Source organism: Lipotes vexillifer, unplaced genomic scaffold, assembly GCF_000442215.2.
Source record: "Lipotes vexillifer unplaced genomic scaffold, Lipotes_vexillifer_v1.1 scaffold1300, whole genome shotgun sequence".
Taxonomy (NCBI): Eukaryota; Metazoa; Chordata; class Mammalia; order Artiodactyla; family Lipotidae; genus Lipotes; species Lipotes vexillifer.
Genome location: NW_006795011.1, coordinates 1,415,891 through 1,429,284, shown reverse-complemented (window position 1 = coordinate 1,429,284; position 13,394 = coordinate 1,415,891). Strand labels below are relative to the sequence as shown.

At 41.5% G+C, this 13,394-nt stretch overlaps 1 protein-coding gene across 1 annotated transcript in view; it reads right to left on the bottom strand.

The window, feature by feature from the left end:
• Window positions 1-12,203, bottom strand: part of LOC103077596 (teneurin-3-like) — a 29,866-nt gene extending 17,663 nt beyond the window's left edge. Inside the window, exon 1 of the mRNA XM_007467383.1 lies at window positions 11,895-12,203. Coding sequence (XP_007467445.1) covers window positions 11,895-12,126 — 232 coding nt within the window. The 5' untranslated portion in view covers window positions 12,127-12,203. The remainder of the gene's footprint in view (window positions 1-11,894) is intronic.
• Window positions 12,204-13,394: the final 1,191 nt, after the last annotated feature.

The window sequence follows — 13,394 nt, the reverse complement described above, 5'->3', positions numbered from 1 at the left end:
GGCTCACGGGCCCAGCCGCTCCGCGGCACGTGGGATCTTCCCGGACCGGGGCACGAACACGTGTCCCCTGCGTCGGCAGGTGGACTCCCAACCGCTGCGCCACCCGGGAAGCCCCGGACTTCTTTTATTGTAGATAAGTTTTGTCTGTTCTTGAACTGAATATAAACAGTCATACAGTATGGGCTATGGATCCTTTCACTTAATGGAATGTTTTTGAGGTTCTTCCACATTGTTGCTTTATCAGTAATTCATCTTTGGTATTACCAAGCTGTGTTCTATTGCATGAATGGAACTACAATTTGTTACATCCATTCACTTGGTGATTCCTGTTTGGGTTGATTATGAAGAAAGCTGCTATGAAGATAAAGCTTCATTTGTCTTATGTAAATACTTAGGATATGCATTGCTCGGTCAAAAGGAAGATGTTATTTTTAACTTTACATAAGAAATTGCCAAACAGTTTCTGAAAATCTTGCCATTCTACATTTCGCACTCCCATCAGCAATGTATGAGAGTTCAGTTGTTCCACATCCTTACAGATATTTGGTGCTGTGGAATTTTTTACTTTAGCCATTCCAGTGGGTGAGTGGTAATATGTCATCGTAGTTTTAATTGTCAGTTCCCTGATGGCTAATGATATTGAGCACTGTTTCAGGTACTCATTAGACATTTGTGTATTTTCCGTGTAGTTTCGAAGGATTTTGTCCATTTTTAAACTGCATTGTTAATCTTTTTATTATTGAGTTATAGGAGCTCTTTATGTAGTCTGGATATAAGTCCTTTGTCATATATATGACATATACGTATATATGTGCATATATGCATGCATATGACAAATATATATACTGTCGTATATATGTGTGTGTGTGTGTATGTATACATACATATATACACAATTTTCTCTTACACTGTGGCTTTTGCCGTTTCATTTTCTTAAAGGTATTTTCTGATAAGCAGAAGTTTTAATTTTGATGAAGTCCAATTTATCAACTTTCTTTTTCTTTTATGTTTTGTCCTTTTATGACCTAAGCTATCTATGCTTACTTCAAGGTTGCAAGCATATTCAAGAACATGGTTAGCTTTTTCTGTGGTTTTCTTAAAAGGGCTTGGTTTTTTCTTGGAAATTAGGAAGGTGGAAGAGTAGGAAAATAATAGGGTCAGACTGTTTATTTCTGGCTCTGGAACTCACCAGCTGTTGACTGAATGAACATTTTCACAAGTCTGGGTCTCAGTTTTCCTCATCTATAAAATGGACTTAGAGGATCTCAGATATCTCCCAACCGTAAGTTTATGCAGAGGCATAAAGAAGGTAGCACAATGAACCACGAAACAAGGCTGAGAACAATAGTATCATGAGTCCAAGGAGGAGGAAAAGGAAGAGAATAGACCTTGGCAAAAGTATGGGTCACAAGGGTTAAAATGTCCTTTAGTACCAGGAACTTTGGGTTTATATTTCATCCCTAAACTAAATCAGAAACCCTGTGCCGTGCTCCTACTGTGCCTGGAATTCATCCTGAATTGAAAACCAACCCTCAGGACAGTGTGGACATTAACAACGGTACCTGCCTGTCTGGAAAGGTGCTTCTCCCCACTCCTATGATTTCAAGACAGGGATTATTTTTGCCTTTGACCTTTGATGATTTAGAGCGGCAGGTTCTCCCTCATAGCCCCACTCTCCAAATACAATCTCTGTTAATATTTTACTGTTTTTTCTTTCCTTTCTCTTTCTTCTTTTGTAATTCTGCGAATGGATTTTGTTGTGTTTATTTCAATACTTTTAAGAGTTTTTGAGTCAAGTTTTGTGTGACGCAGTTCACAAGCTGGTCTTTTTTTTTTTTTTTTTGGCTTCTTCCTAATCCCAAACTTCACAGTTGTACAGCAAGTCCTTGCTTTAGGAATCAATGTATTGCGTTTAGAAGTTGATAATGGATCACTATATATTTTTCAATGGAAACAACATGGAGGAAGGCCAGATGGGACACACAAGTGTATTAAGTCATCTGGATGGAAGAACATTCTAGTGTGTGACTCCAATGTACAAGGCTGTCTGTCTGAAAAGAATGTGTGCAGAATTCCAAACAGGAACACCTGTCACTATGGTTGCTTCTCCCACTCATTTTCTGCTTTACCGAGCTGGGAGGAACTTACTCAGCAAATCACTGGTGGTCACCTGGTTCACAAATGCTCTATGAGGGATGCCAGGACACGAGCTGTGCAGGGGGGATGCAGGGGCCCGGATGAGCTACTGCTTTTCTCAGACTAACAGGAAAACTCATGACCTTTTCATGTGTTCACTGACCACTTGAATTTGCTCTTCTGTGAATTGAAGCTATTTCCCATTGGGTTGTCTTTCTGTTTTCAATTTGTAAAAGTCACTCTTACTTTATTTTATGTGTGTGTGTGTGTGTGTGTGTATCTTTCATCTGTCACATGGATTATAAACATATTTCCCAACAAAATAATTTTGTTCATGGTATGCTTATTATTATTTATATTTTATGTAAAAGATTTTAAGTAAAAAATAATCCTACAAGGCTTCTCTTCTGGTTTTTTATTTCAATCAGAATGGTCTCCTCTATTCTCGGGATGTGCACACAGTCCCCGGGGCCGAGGCTGTGTAGATTCACAGCCACTTCCTCCTCGCCTTCCTCTGTTATAAAAGCTGGAAAAGCAAAAATAGTAAACGTTCCCTCTTCTCATGCAGCTAAGCATAGCCAAGTATAACAGTTGTGAAAAAAAGAGATGCAAGAAGACGTCTCTGGGGAGTCAAAGGAAATAGTCCAGTGGAGAGAAACCCTTCTCACTTTTGCTTTGGTTCTATTTCAACAGGAATATGAAAATGCAGCAAACATCTGGGGATCCGTGGGACAAAGGCCACATGCTACAGATGACTGAGCCAAAAAAGATAGAAGGTACCTGGGGCCTTGATGGCATCTTTGAACCCTGGACGGTCTGCCTCTGGACTTCTTGTTCTCTAAGAAAATAATTCTGTTAGGTGTTTAAACCACTGTTTTTGGAACTTTCTGCTACTCACGGATCAAGTCATTGCTACTTTATTCAGTCTCTCAAATCAACTTCTAGAATTCTCATTGCTTTATTTTTTACATTTGTCTTTAATCCATCTTAATTTATTTTTGAATATGCTGAAAGATATGGGTCCAATTTTATATTCTTCCAGATGGATAACCAGTTGTGCCAGCACCATTTATCAAATCCCAATGAATAGAAAAAACATTTTTTGTTTTATGCTAAATTTCCCTGTATGCTAGGATCTATTTCTCAAATTTTAGCCGACTCCACTGATCAACTTGTCTTTATTTACGCCAATATCTTATAGACGTGATTACATGGCTTTATACTATTTAAAAAAAATACATGGTAAGGCCCTTTTATCCTCACTTTTGAATATATTTTTGACATTTATTCTTCCACAATAATTTCCAGATCACTTTCTCCAATTAAACATAAGCCTTGACTTCTATGCATTTATTTTCACAGAATTGATATTTCTGTATCTGTCTTCCCGTCGGAAGACATTGACTGTCTTTCCATTTATTCAGATCTGTTTTCTGTCTCACAGTAATATTTACAGATCTCTTCATATTAGGTCCTATACCACTCTTGTTAAAATTTATTCCAGAGAACTTTATAGTGTTTGTTGCCATGTGTTTGTAGGATATTTTTTTTCTGACTGCCAAATTTAGCCAATTATTGTTTAATAAGTACTTAATGGTATATAACATGCATCAGGTATTATTCTAAGCAGTTTACATGTATCAGCCATTTCATTCTCAGCCAACTGTAGATTGAAAGCTAAAGCACAATGTACATAGAAGGAAACTGAAGCACAGAGAAATTAAGTAATTTGTCCAAGCAAGTTACTTGGCCAAAATTAGGTAACTTGCCGCTTGGTTAATGAATGGCAGATGTGGGTCTCAAACACATATCTTCATCCAGAATATACACTCTTAGCTATTATGCTATATATACTACCAGTGATGTCCATATATTTATCTTGCATTTACCCAAGTACCAATTTGCTTCAAACTTTAAAATTTTTTTTCTAGTGGTTTTTATTTCACATGGTTTTTTGTATGTACAAAATCAATCACATATTTAGCAAAAGTGCTAATTTTAACGTTTTCCAAAATATATATCAACTGTTTCATTTTCTTCCCTTACTACAATTGCTAAAATGTCTAAACAATTTTGCATAGTAATTGTGAGGGTAGGTGAGCCTTTTTTGTGTTACTGATTTTAACTGAAATGGTCCTAGAATCTCACCCTTGAGAATGATATATTTTTTTCATTTTTTCATTTTTTTTTGCTGTACACGGGCCTCTCACTGCTGTGGCCTCTCCCGCTGAGGATCACAGGCTCCGGACGCGCAGGCTCAGCGGCCATGGCTCACGGGCCCGGCCGCTCCGCGGCATGTGGGATCCTCCCGGACCAGGGCACAAACCCGTTTCCCCTGCATCGGCAGGCGGACTCTCAACCACTGTGCCACCAGGGAAGCCCTAATTTTTCTGATTGATCATCTTACACGACTAACATATTTGTTTTTTTTCCTTCTTGTTTACTTAGTGAGTTTTATTTTAATCAGGAATGGGTTTAAAATTTCATCCCAAACCTTTTCATCATCTAGTGTTAAGATCATGCTTTTCTACACTGATTTATTCATCTAATTATGGTAACAGATTTCCCAACGTTGAAAAATCCTTGCATCATCACCCAGGATTAGTAACCACTTGGTTATTAATCTGGTCCAGACTGTTAACCTTTCTATACATTGCTAGATTCTTACATACAAATAGTTATTTAGAATTGTTATTACATACATATTGAGAAGAAATTTTGGTCTAGATAGTTTCTTTTTTGTACTATGTTAACCAAGTTTTGTTGCTAAGGTTATGTCAACCTCACAATATGAATTTTACTGCTTTCCATCTTTTTCTTTTCTTTTTTATTTTTTTGGTGTTGAATAGCTTTTTGAACTATGGACTTAGCTGTACTTTGAAGGTTATGTAAGATTTACCTAGGAACCTATCTGGTACTTTTTAATGGCGTCCCTTTTAATCACCTTGCTAATCTCTTTTGAGGTAACTGATCCTGATGACTTTTCTCCATGTTTTGAAACAATTTGGGGTTGATCATATTTTATTAAGAAAAAATAAATTTCCCTAGATCTAAAATAATGTGTTATTGGGAGCAGTTCCTTTTCGCTGCTATGATGTGTTCAGTATCTCTCCTTATTTTCGTTCTCATTATTCTTTAATCGGGACCATCAGGGGCTTTCTGGTTTCTTAGACTTTTTAAAGAATCAACTTTTTGTTTTTAATTTCAGTTTATCATGATGATCTTCTTCCGATTTTCCTTTGGTTTCTTTTTTCTGATATTTTGCTTATTTCTTAATATATACAGTATATGCTCGTTTTTGTTGGTCTTTTTCGATCTGTTTTTGAAGGAGGTGAACCATAATATCCCTCAATAAATGTGTTTTACCAACATTTTTTCCCTAAAAGCTTTTGCTTTGTAAATTTAGCTACTATATTGCATAATGTATGCACTTTAAGAGTATTCATCCTGTTGTCTCCTACCATTTACTCAGTGGTCCTCTTTACCCTGCTTAGTGTTTTTAATTGTAAATTCCACCTTTCCTAATATTAATACTGCCAATCCTACTTTCTTTTTGTTTGTATTCACCTGATCTCTCTGTACATCCATCTCTTTATTCTCAACCACTTTTTAACCATTTTAAGTCTGTTTCTTATAAATACCAATAACGTTTATAAATCAGCTGGTTAGTTTCTGTTTGGGTCAAAATTCAGTTCATCTCTATTTCATGTAATATGTCATACGGGAGAGTTCACGTCTTCCATCTTGTTTTATGGTTATTCATGATTTTACCTGTTGCCTCTTTTTCCTTGCAGCTGTTTTTGCTAAACTGATCAGATTGCTATTCATGCCTTTTCCCCCCTGCTCGTTAGGTAGGTCTATTGTGCTTTCTTCATTTCACTAATGATTACTTTCCCTTCCCTGACATTCATATTCAAATACATATTTTTCATTACCACATGAATGCAAGATAGCAATTATTCCCCTCCACTAAAGCTCTATTCCATAACTGTTTCTCCCCTCTTTCTTCAGATGAGATTTTTGGAACACTTTTAATTTCCCTACCAGCTTCTCCCAACTATTGGATTTTGCTGATAGGGAAGGAGTTTTATTTCTAGTCTTTTCTTAGGGTTCCCCTTGTAGTGGTTCTTGCACACTTCCACTCGCTCTATCGTCATTCGGGATTTGACGGCACATATACTGCATGGTGGGTGGTTCACATTTTCCTTTCCTTTCACAGGTAGTGACTCTGATTCCGTTGGCATCACTTCTTGAATACTTCAGATGCTGCATATTGGTGATACAGTCTCTGAGTCTCTGCATGTCCCTAAATATCTTGCATCTACTCTGAGAGATGGATGATATCTTCTCTGCATATAGAACCCCTGGGCTGTAGTCTTTTCCTTGTGGTAGAAGTTATTCTGTCGTCTTCTAGTTTTCACTGTTGATGATGAGAGATTCACTGGTTTTAGATTTCTTTCTTTTGTAAGTCACAAGAAGAGTAACTTGATTTTCTTTCTCTGGAATCTTGTAACATTTCTTTATCCACGAAGTTGAAGAATTTCTCGAGGATGTGCTAAGGTGTGTGTGTCTGTGTTTTCTTAATTTTACCTGGAACTTCGTCTCCTGAGTCATTTCTTCTACTTGGTCTTCAAAACCAGTCATTTGGATTTTTCAACAATGACCACCCTTCCTCCTTCAACATATCTATTCTGTTTTTTTGGTTTGTAAATTATGGCTTTTCCCCACCTTAGCATTTGGCCATTACTGCTGGTTTTGCTACTGTGCGCTTTTTTTTTTTTTTTTTTTTTTTTTTGTACTTAGATGTCTGGGAGTGCTCTTATTATAATCTTTCATTTGGGTTTGGGTTTTCCTTCTCTTCACCATCGCTCATTTGCGTTCGGAGCTTCCTGATCTGTTTTGTATCCTACCTCACCTCCTATGTGCTGGGAGCCATTAAGCTTGTTGCTGCTTTCCTGGGGGCTGCCTTGGAAGCAGTGACAAGTCGTCTTAGTCGCTGGGGACAAGCCTTTCTACTCCCTGGGTTCCGGGGCTGGCACTCTCACAGTATCGGAGTGGAGAAAAGGTGTCCACTTAGGCTCCCTCAGCTCCTGAGGGGCCAAGGAAGACGGCTCCCCCTGCAGTACGACGTCCACTCCCGTGAGTAGAGTGGGAGGGGCCGGGGAGCCTCTCTCCGGCACCGTGAAGCCACAGCGTCCTCTCTGATCCTCACGCTAGGGCTTCACCCCACTTCGAGCTTTCATCTGGCCCAAGAAGAAAAGCACCTGCATCGGCTTTGTCCACCAGGACACTACGAGGGTTCTAGACCTCATCTGCACCCATATCACTGCTCAACTCAGGAGGGGTAAAGAGCCATTTGGGAGGTGGGTAAATGAGGCATCACTCGAACAACCCTTATACCAGAGTCCTGGATACATGTGTACAGAAGAACTCAGACCGCGCCTCTCATGCCCTTTTGTTTCGCAAAAGAGGGTCACATTTGGTCAGGGGAAGGTCTATAGCATCCGGAATCTTGTATAAAAGATGGACCGGGACTCAGGACACAGCCCACCAAGCAGGTGCAGCAGGAGGCTTCAGGGCTTGTGGCGTCTCCTTTCCCACCAACCCTACTGCAACCGGCCTTGGGCCAGCAGTACCATGAGGCGAGAAGTCGTGTCTGTGGGAGCTGGGGGCTGCTGAGCACCCCTGATGGCGACAAGCAGGAAGAGAAGGCAAATCCCAGAGCAGCGGTGAGGCAAGAGGAGAGTTGCTGGGACCAGAAGCAAGCGGTCAGGGAGCCCCACTCAGGAATCAGCGACCTTCCTCCTTCCCTTTCCTGCTTTGTAAGTTTATTATCTGCTTTGATTTCAGGTGCGTACAAACACAGACATAAGGCTGTCTGCGTTTCAAATTTAAAAACAGGTAACCTTCCTCCCCTGACATTCTATAAATGAAGAATAAATGGTAGGCTTTTCATTTTAAAATTCTGAAATTCACAACCACAACACTGATGACTGACTAACGGGCAAACACTTTGGGTTAAGACTGTCTCAGAGGTGTTTTTCCTTTTCTTCCAGGGTTAGGGCTCCGTGGAAAAAAAGTGTTCCCACTTCCAGATATCACCTCATTTCAAACTTCACCTTCATGGCCAACATTCCTCACTGGAGTTGATGAGCTTTCTCGTTTGGTCAAGGACATTACAGGCAATGTACATAGTGCAGAGAAGGAAAGATCTTTTATTTTATCACTTCTCTAAAAACTGTGGGATGATCTTATGCAGCTGTTTCATAAGAAATGTGTCTCAGATCTGACAGGATAAATTCCCTTCAAAGATGAATCAAAGAAAATAGTATCCAAGAACGCCAAAGAAGCCACTATTAGCCTAACCCCATCACACCCACAGAGAGCTCCACAGCTGCTAAAAGGACTATTCCCACCACCCAGTAAACCACACGGAGAGATTTAAAAGGAGAGAAAGAGATCTGTGTGAGAACCGGTCAAATGACACATTACTGTGAAAAGGAAATCCTCCTTAGCTTTACAGTATCTAGATATATCGCGTAATTAACAATAGTCACCTGCCAGTCAGTAAAGCCATAAAAAATGATTAAAATTAACTTTGAGAATAGGCCATAAAATTGGTCGATAAAAATAAAAATATTACATTTCTTTTTTTTATAGTTGACTAAAATCATGGTGTTTCTAGATTTGAATTCTCCATGTAATTGCATTAACAGGCGTCTCTACTATCCCTTCCTCCGGCTGAAGACGCATTTTCCTGTGTCATTCAAAGAAGTGGATTTGGACCGGCAAAGGCGTTTTTTTTTTTTTTTTTTCCCGGTACGCGGGCCTCTCACTGTTGTGGCCTCTCCCGTTGCGGAGCACAGGCTCCGGACGCGCAGGCTCAGTGGCCCACGGCTCACGGGCCCAGCCGCTCCGCGGCACGTGGGATCCTCCCGGACCGGGGCACGAACCCGCGTCCCCCGCGTCGGCAGGCGGACTCTCGACCACAGCGCCACCAGGGAAGCCCTGGCAAAGGCGTTTTGAAACTCCATGGACAAGCTCAATTAGCATGATTCTTTGGGAGAGTTTCGACGGTCTTTGGCTACTATTAATATTTTTACTCTTTCATTTTTATTATGTGTATGATGTCAGGAGCTGTGGCAGGAAGCACATTTTGTCAATTAAATAATTAATACCACAGCATAATAGGGAGGAAAAACTGACATTTGTCAGGTTCAAAGAAAATGAAAGGCTGGGAGGATTCTTCATCATGCTTGCTTGGGAAACACACCATCCGATAGCAGACTCTCCCTTGCTCCTTTCTCACCTCATCTGCCGCTCCTGCTACAAATATTCCCCACATCAAAGCACAGGGAAAAAAAGCATTTGCAATGCTTCCCTCTTCCCCACATGCTCATCCACCCAGTCACAAAATCACGTCCATTTTATTTCCCAAATATGTGTCCAGTCTCCTCATTTCTCTCGATCGGTACCATCAAAATTGGCTAAGACCGACTCCAAGAAACCAAAGGGCAAGGTTGACACTGAATTGCCTCTTTTCTGCTCTGGCAACTGCACAGAGGTTAGAAGCCTGAGCACTTGGGGGCAGACAGGCCTGGGTTCAAGTCCCAGCACGGCCCTCACTGGCCATGGGATCTCAGGCCTCCAAGCCTTGACCGTCTCAACCTGTGAAAGGATGATGCCCCTGGGCCCTACGTCCCGACGTGCTGTGAGAGTTCAGTGATGGTGCACGTGACTCCTAGCACATTGACTGGAACGAGGTAAGGAATCAGCACGCCTCGGCTGTCAACAGCAGTGCATTCCACTTATGTTTTTAATACGATCTGATTTATGAACACGTTAAGCGAATGGCAGCACCTCCGCACGCTGCACTTTTGCTTTTCCTTCCACCTCCGCTCTGAAACCTCTTCTCACCACTGCACTCGGCCGCTCCTGACAAGTGGCCCCTGTCGGCTGCCTTGTCTCTGTCCCTTCCCTCTGCCCTGTTCACTCTCTAGTCCTTGGCTGGCAAGGAGCTGGGTGGAAGGGATGTTTGGTCCCCTAAGACTTTGGTTCCGGGCTTTCCACAGATGGTCTCGCCGTGTCATCAGCAACAGCCTGCACTGGATGAACGCTGCCTGGGAGGTGAAAACTTCGGCTCGCTATTTTCAACCCGTTAAGCATCCTCTCTGCCTAAACGAAACGCTCTCTTGGGGCAGAGATGTGCTTCTGCGGCGCATCACGCCACATGTGCTGCTTTGTTCCCTCTCACAGGATCCCACAATGTAGCGTTTTCTTTGCCAACAGGGCAATAAAGGTTATTTTTGTTACAAAAGGTGAGACTTCACACCGGGTTCAGGGTGCCTGCATTTCTACAGCACCTGCTATTTTTGAAACTGGTGAAAAATGTACTCTGCTAATCTCTGTTCACTGTGTAGAGATTATGAAAGAAGAAATGGGGTTTAGAGTGATCACACATGGGACAATGAACTCGAGCCCCTAAATTTAGCAAGAGTACCTATCTCAAATATCTGTTCTGTATTTCCCTTAAAAACTGGATTTGAGATGTTAAGCAAGTCTTTCCTCTTTCATATAATTTGATACCTGTAATTAGTAAGGCGTGCTTTCGCGGGGAACACAATCTCTCGGGCAAATCAAATGAGTCTTCTTGACGTAAACTGGTTTAGGTGAGGGAACGCTATTTCAGTCTATCGAGGATGGCTCTTTCCACAGCGTAGAGAAGGAAAGAACCATGGAAAAGTTTCAAACTTTGGAATGACTTATAGCATTGTTACTTTTCCTTAAGTTTGTTTCTGTTCAGTATCAAACTGTTAGTCACACGGTCTGTAAGGTGACTGGAAAATAATGAATACATTCTTTATTTCTGAAGTTTAATTTATTTTTCTTTGTTTCTTGATAAAATTAGCTACGGGATGCTAAGTTCTAGGTAAATGAACTGTGCAACGCAGATGTAAGAGGATTTTATTTTTATTAGTGGTAACGTTGCCCACATCTCAAGACGGTGTTAGAAGGAACAAAATGTCCCTCTGTGTGCCTCATTTTAAAGAAGCCACTGTCTTTACAGCATGGAAATCAGTAGGGTTAGGACTGTGAAGTGGAGTTACAGACGTCGCTGTTGCACTGGTCGAACACGCAGGCAGAAGACAGAGCGTGAAAGTGTCCAAGAAACACATGGGAATGACCAAACCATAATGGATTACATTATGGGAAACCAGGATGTTTGAAGGCCTGAACTTAATGTCCCTAATTGCCTTCGAGAGAGAAAATGGAACCCTTGTGACGCAGGCTCTTCTATAAACAGACACAAACAGCTGGGCCAGATGGATCACGAGATGATCCAGAGGAAGAATTCTTACTTTCTTATGAGGGAAAGATGAGTTTCCTCACACCAGTTCTAACTACAAAAACAGTGTCTGTGTGCACCTTCCTGAGCCTGGCAGGGAGCCCTGGAGACCTGGGTTTCAAGTTTATGCACCAACACTTGGACCCCACGCAGAATCGCAACCTCACATACGAGATGCGGGGTGTGGGATGATTCTCTACGTGGGTCCATACCTGCATCTGGGTCCATGTGTCCATAGGTGGCTTTCTACCTTTAATGTGGAATACTAGGGCATCATCTAATATCTCAAAGGCTAAATCAGAGGATAGGACATCAATCTAAGAAATAATCCTATCACCTCGAAGGGAAAAAAGTGACACCTGCAAGTTAGCAGGAGCTGAGCGTGCTTCGTTTTACTAGAGCAATGACCTACCTTGTCTGGTGAATTCATCTGCTTCTCTGTGAACCAAATCCTTTACTCTGTTTCCATAAAGAAGCCGCGAGGAATCGTGATCAAAAGCTTTCAGGGTTTCACTGGAACTGTAAGACTTCTGCGTAGGAACCCTGCACTCCGCGCTGTCTGCTGAGGGATTAGTGTAGCGCCGCTCCTTCTCGCGTCTGTTCTTGGTCAGGGAGCAGTAAGGCCTCCGTTCCTTCACATCCATACTTCATTCCTTCCGGGCGCACATCAGTCCTGGCTGCGGCCAAGTATGCTCAGGGTTCCATTCTCACTGGCCTGTCTGTGAAGATAAAAGGTTCGCATGATGCCAGCGTCACATTCGCCTACAAACTGCCTATATCCTCCTCCATCTGGAGAATGGTGGAAAGTAAGGGTATTACTGCTTATTGAGCAAACTTGCTTTCCACAAGAAATGAAAATTCGTGAAATCGGTGTAAAATGTCCTATATTATCAGGAGGTGAGGCACACGTTCTGGTAATGAGAGTTATGGGTGCTTGTTTAAGCTACTAGATCTGATTTTTCACATATACAAAAAAAAAAATTAAGCTCAACCACAAATTTTGATACAGAAGCTAGCTAAAAATTGGTCTCGATGGTTTCTAAATTTTCCACAATGGAAAAGTTTTCTCATGCTGCATTTTCTCCATTCATAAAGAATTCCCTTTCTTTTTCTTACAAAAACGTATACTACTTTTATTTCTTTTAATTTTTTTTTTTTTTTTTTTTAAGATTAGGAGCAAATTGGGAGCTTCGCAGAAGTAAAACTTTGTCAAGTGCACTGAACATTTGATTATTTTTCACAAAGAAGTTTCCTTCAGGGGGGCACAATTATCATGTGTTAACGACTTGAATGTCTTGACAGGTGGAAAAAGGCGGATCCTTCTCTTCTGCTTCTCTCCTTCAAAAGCACCGTGCTTTCTAGAAAATGAATTTAATCAGCACTATCTTGATTTTTAAGGCAATTCGAGTAGCTAAATTGATGGGATAGTTTCTTGCAAGGGCCGGTAGCGAGAATACGTTAGAAGGAGCAGGGTGAACTGTGTTTCTCTGCCTAGCAACTCTCTTTTTCCTGAATTTGCTAAAAGGACAGGGGTTAGGGTGGGTAGAAAAGGCTCTGCTGCTGAAGATACAGGGCCCAGAAGAGGGAGGGCCGTATCCACATTCTACACGGTCCAGGGCTCATCCACATTCTAGTGGTCCTCCTTTCAATTCTTTCTCCTTTTGCCTTTCCTTTCAATCCAAAGGCCCCTGAAGGCCTTGTCTTCAGCATTCACTGTCTTCCCCGCCCCCCACTCCTTTCCTAAACTCACTTTTTATTTGAGTGATTCCATAATCGACTTGAAACAAATGATTCCCGGTGGCCCCAGGTCTTCTCTTGGGTTCCACGTCCTTAGGGCTGGGACTTGTATTTAGCTATTTTCTCCTGCGTAGAGTCCTTCTCTGGAAGAGTCTCCCCGCCCCCGCCCCCCCCC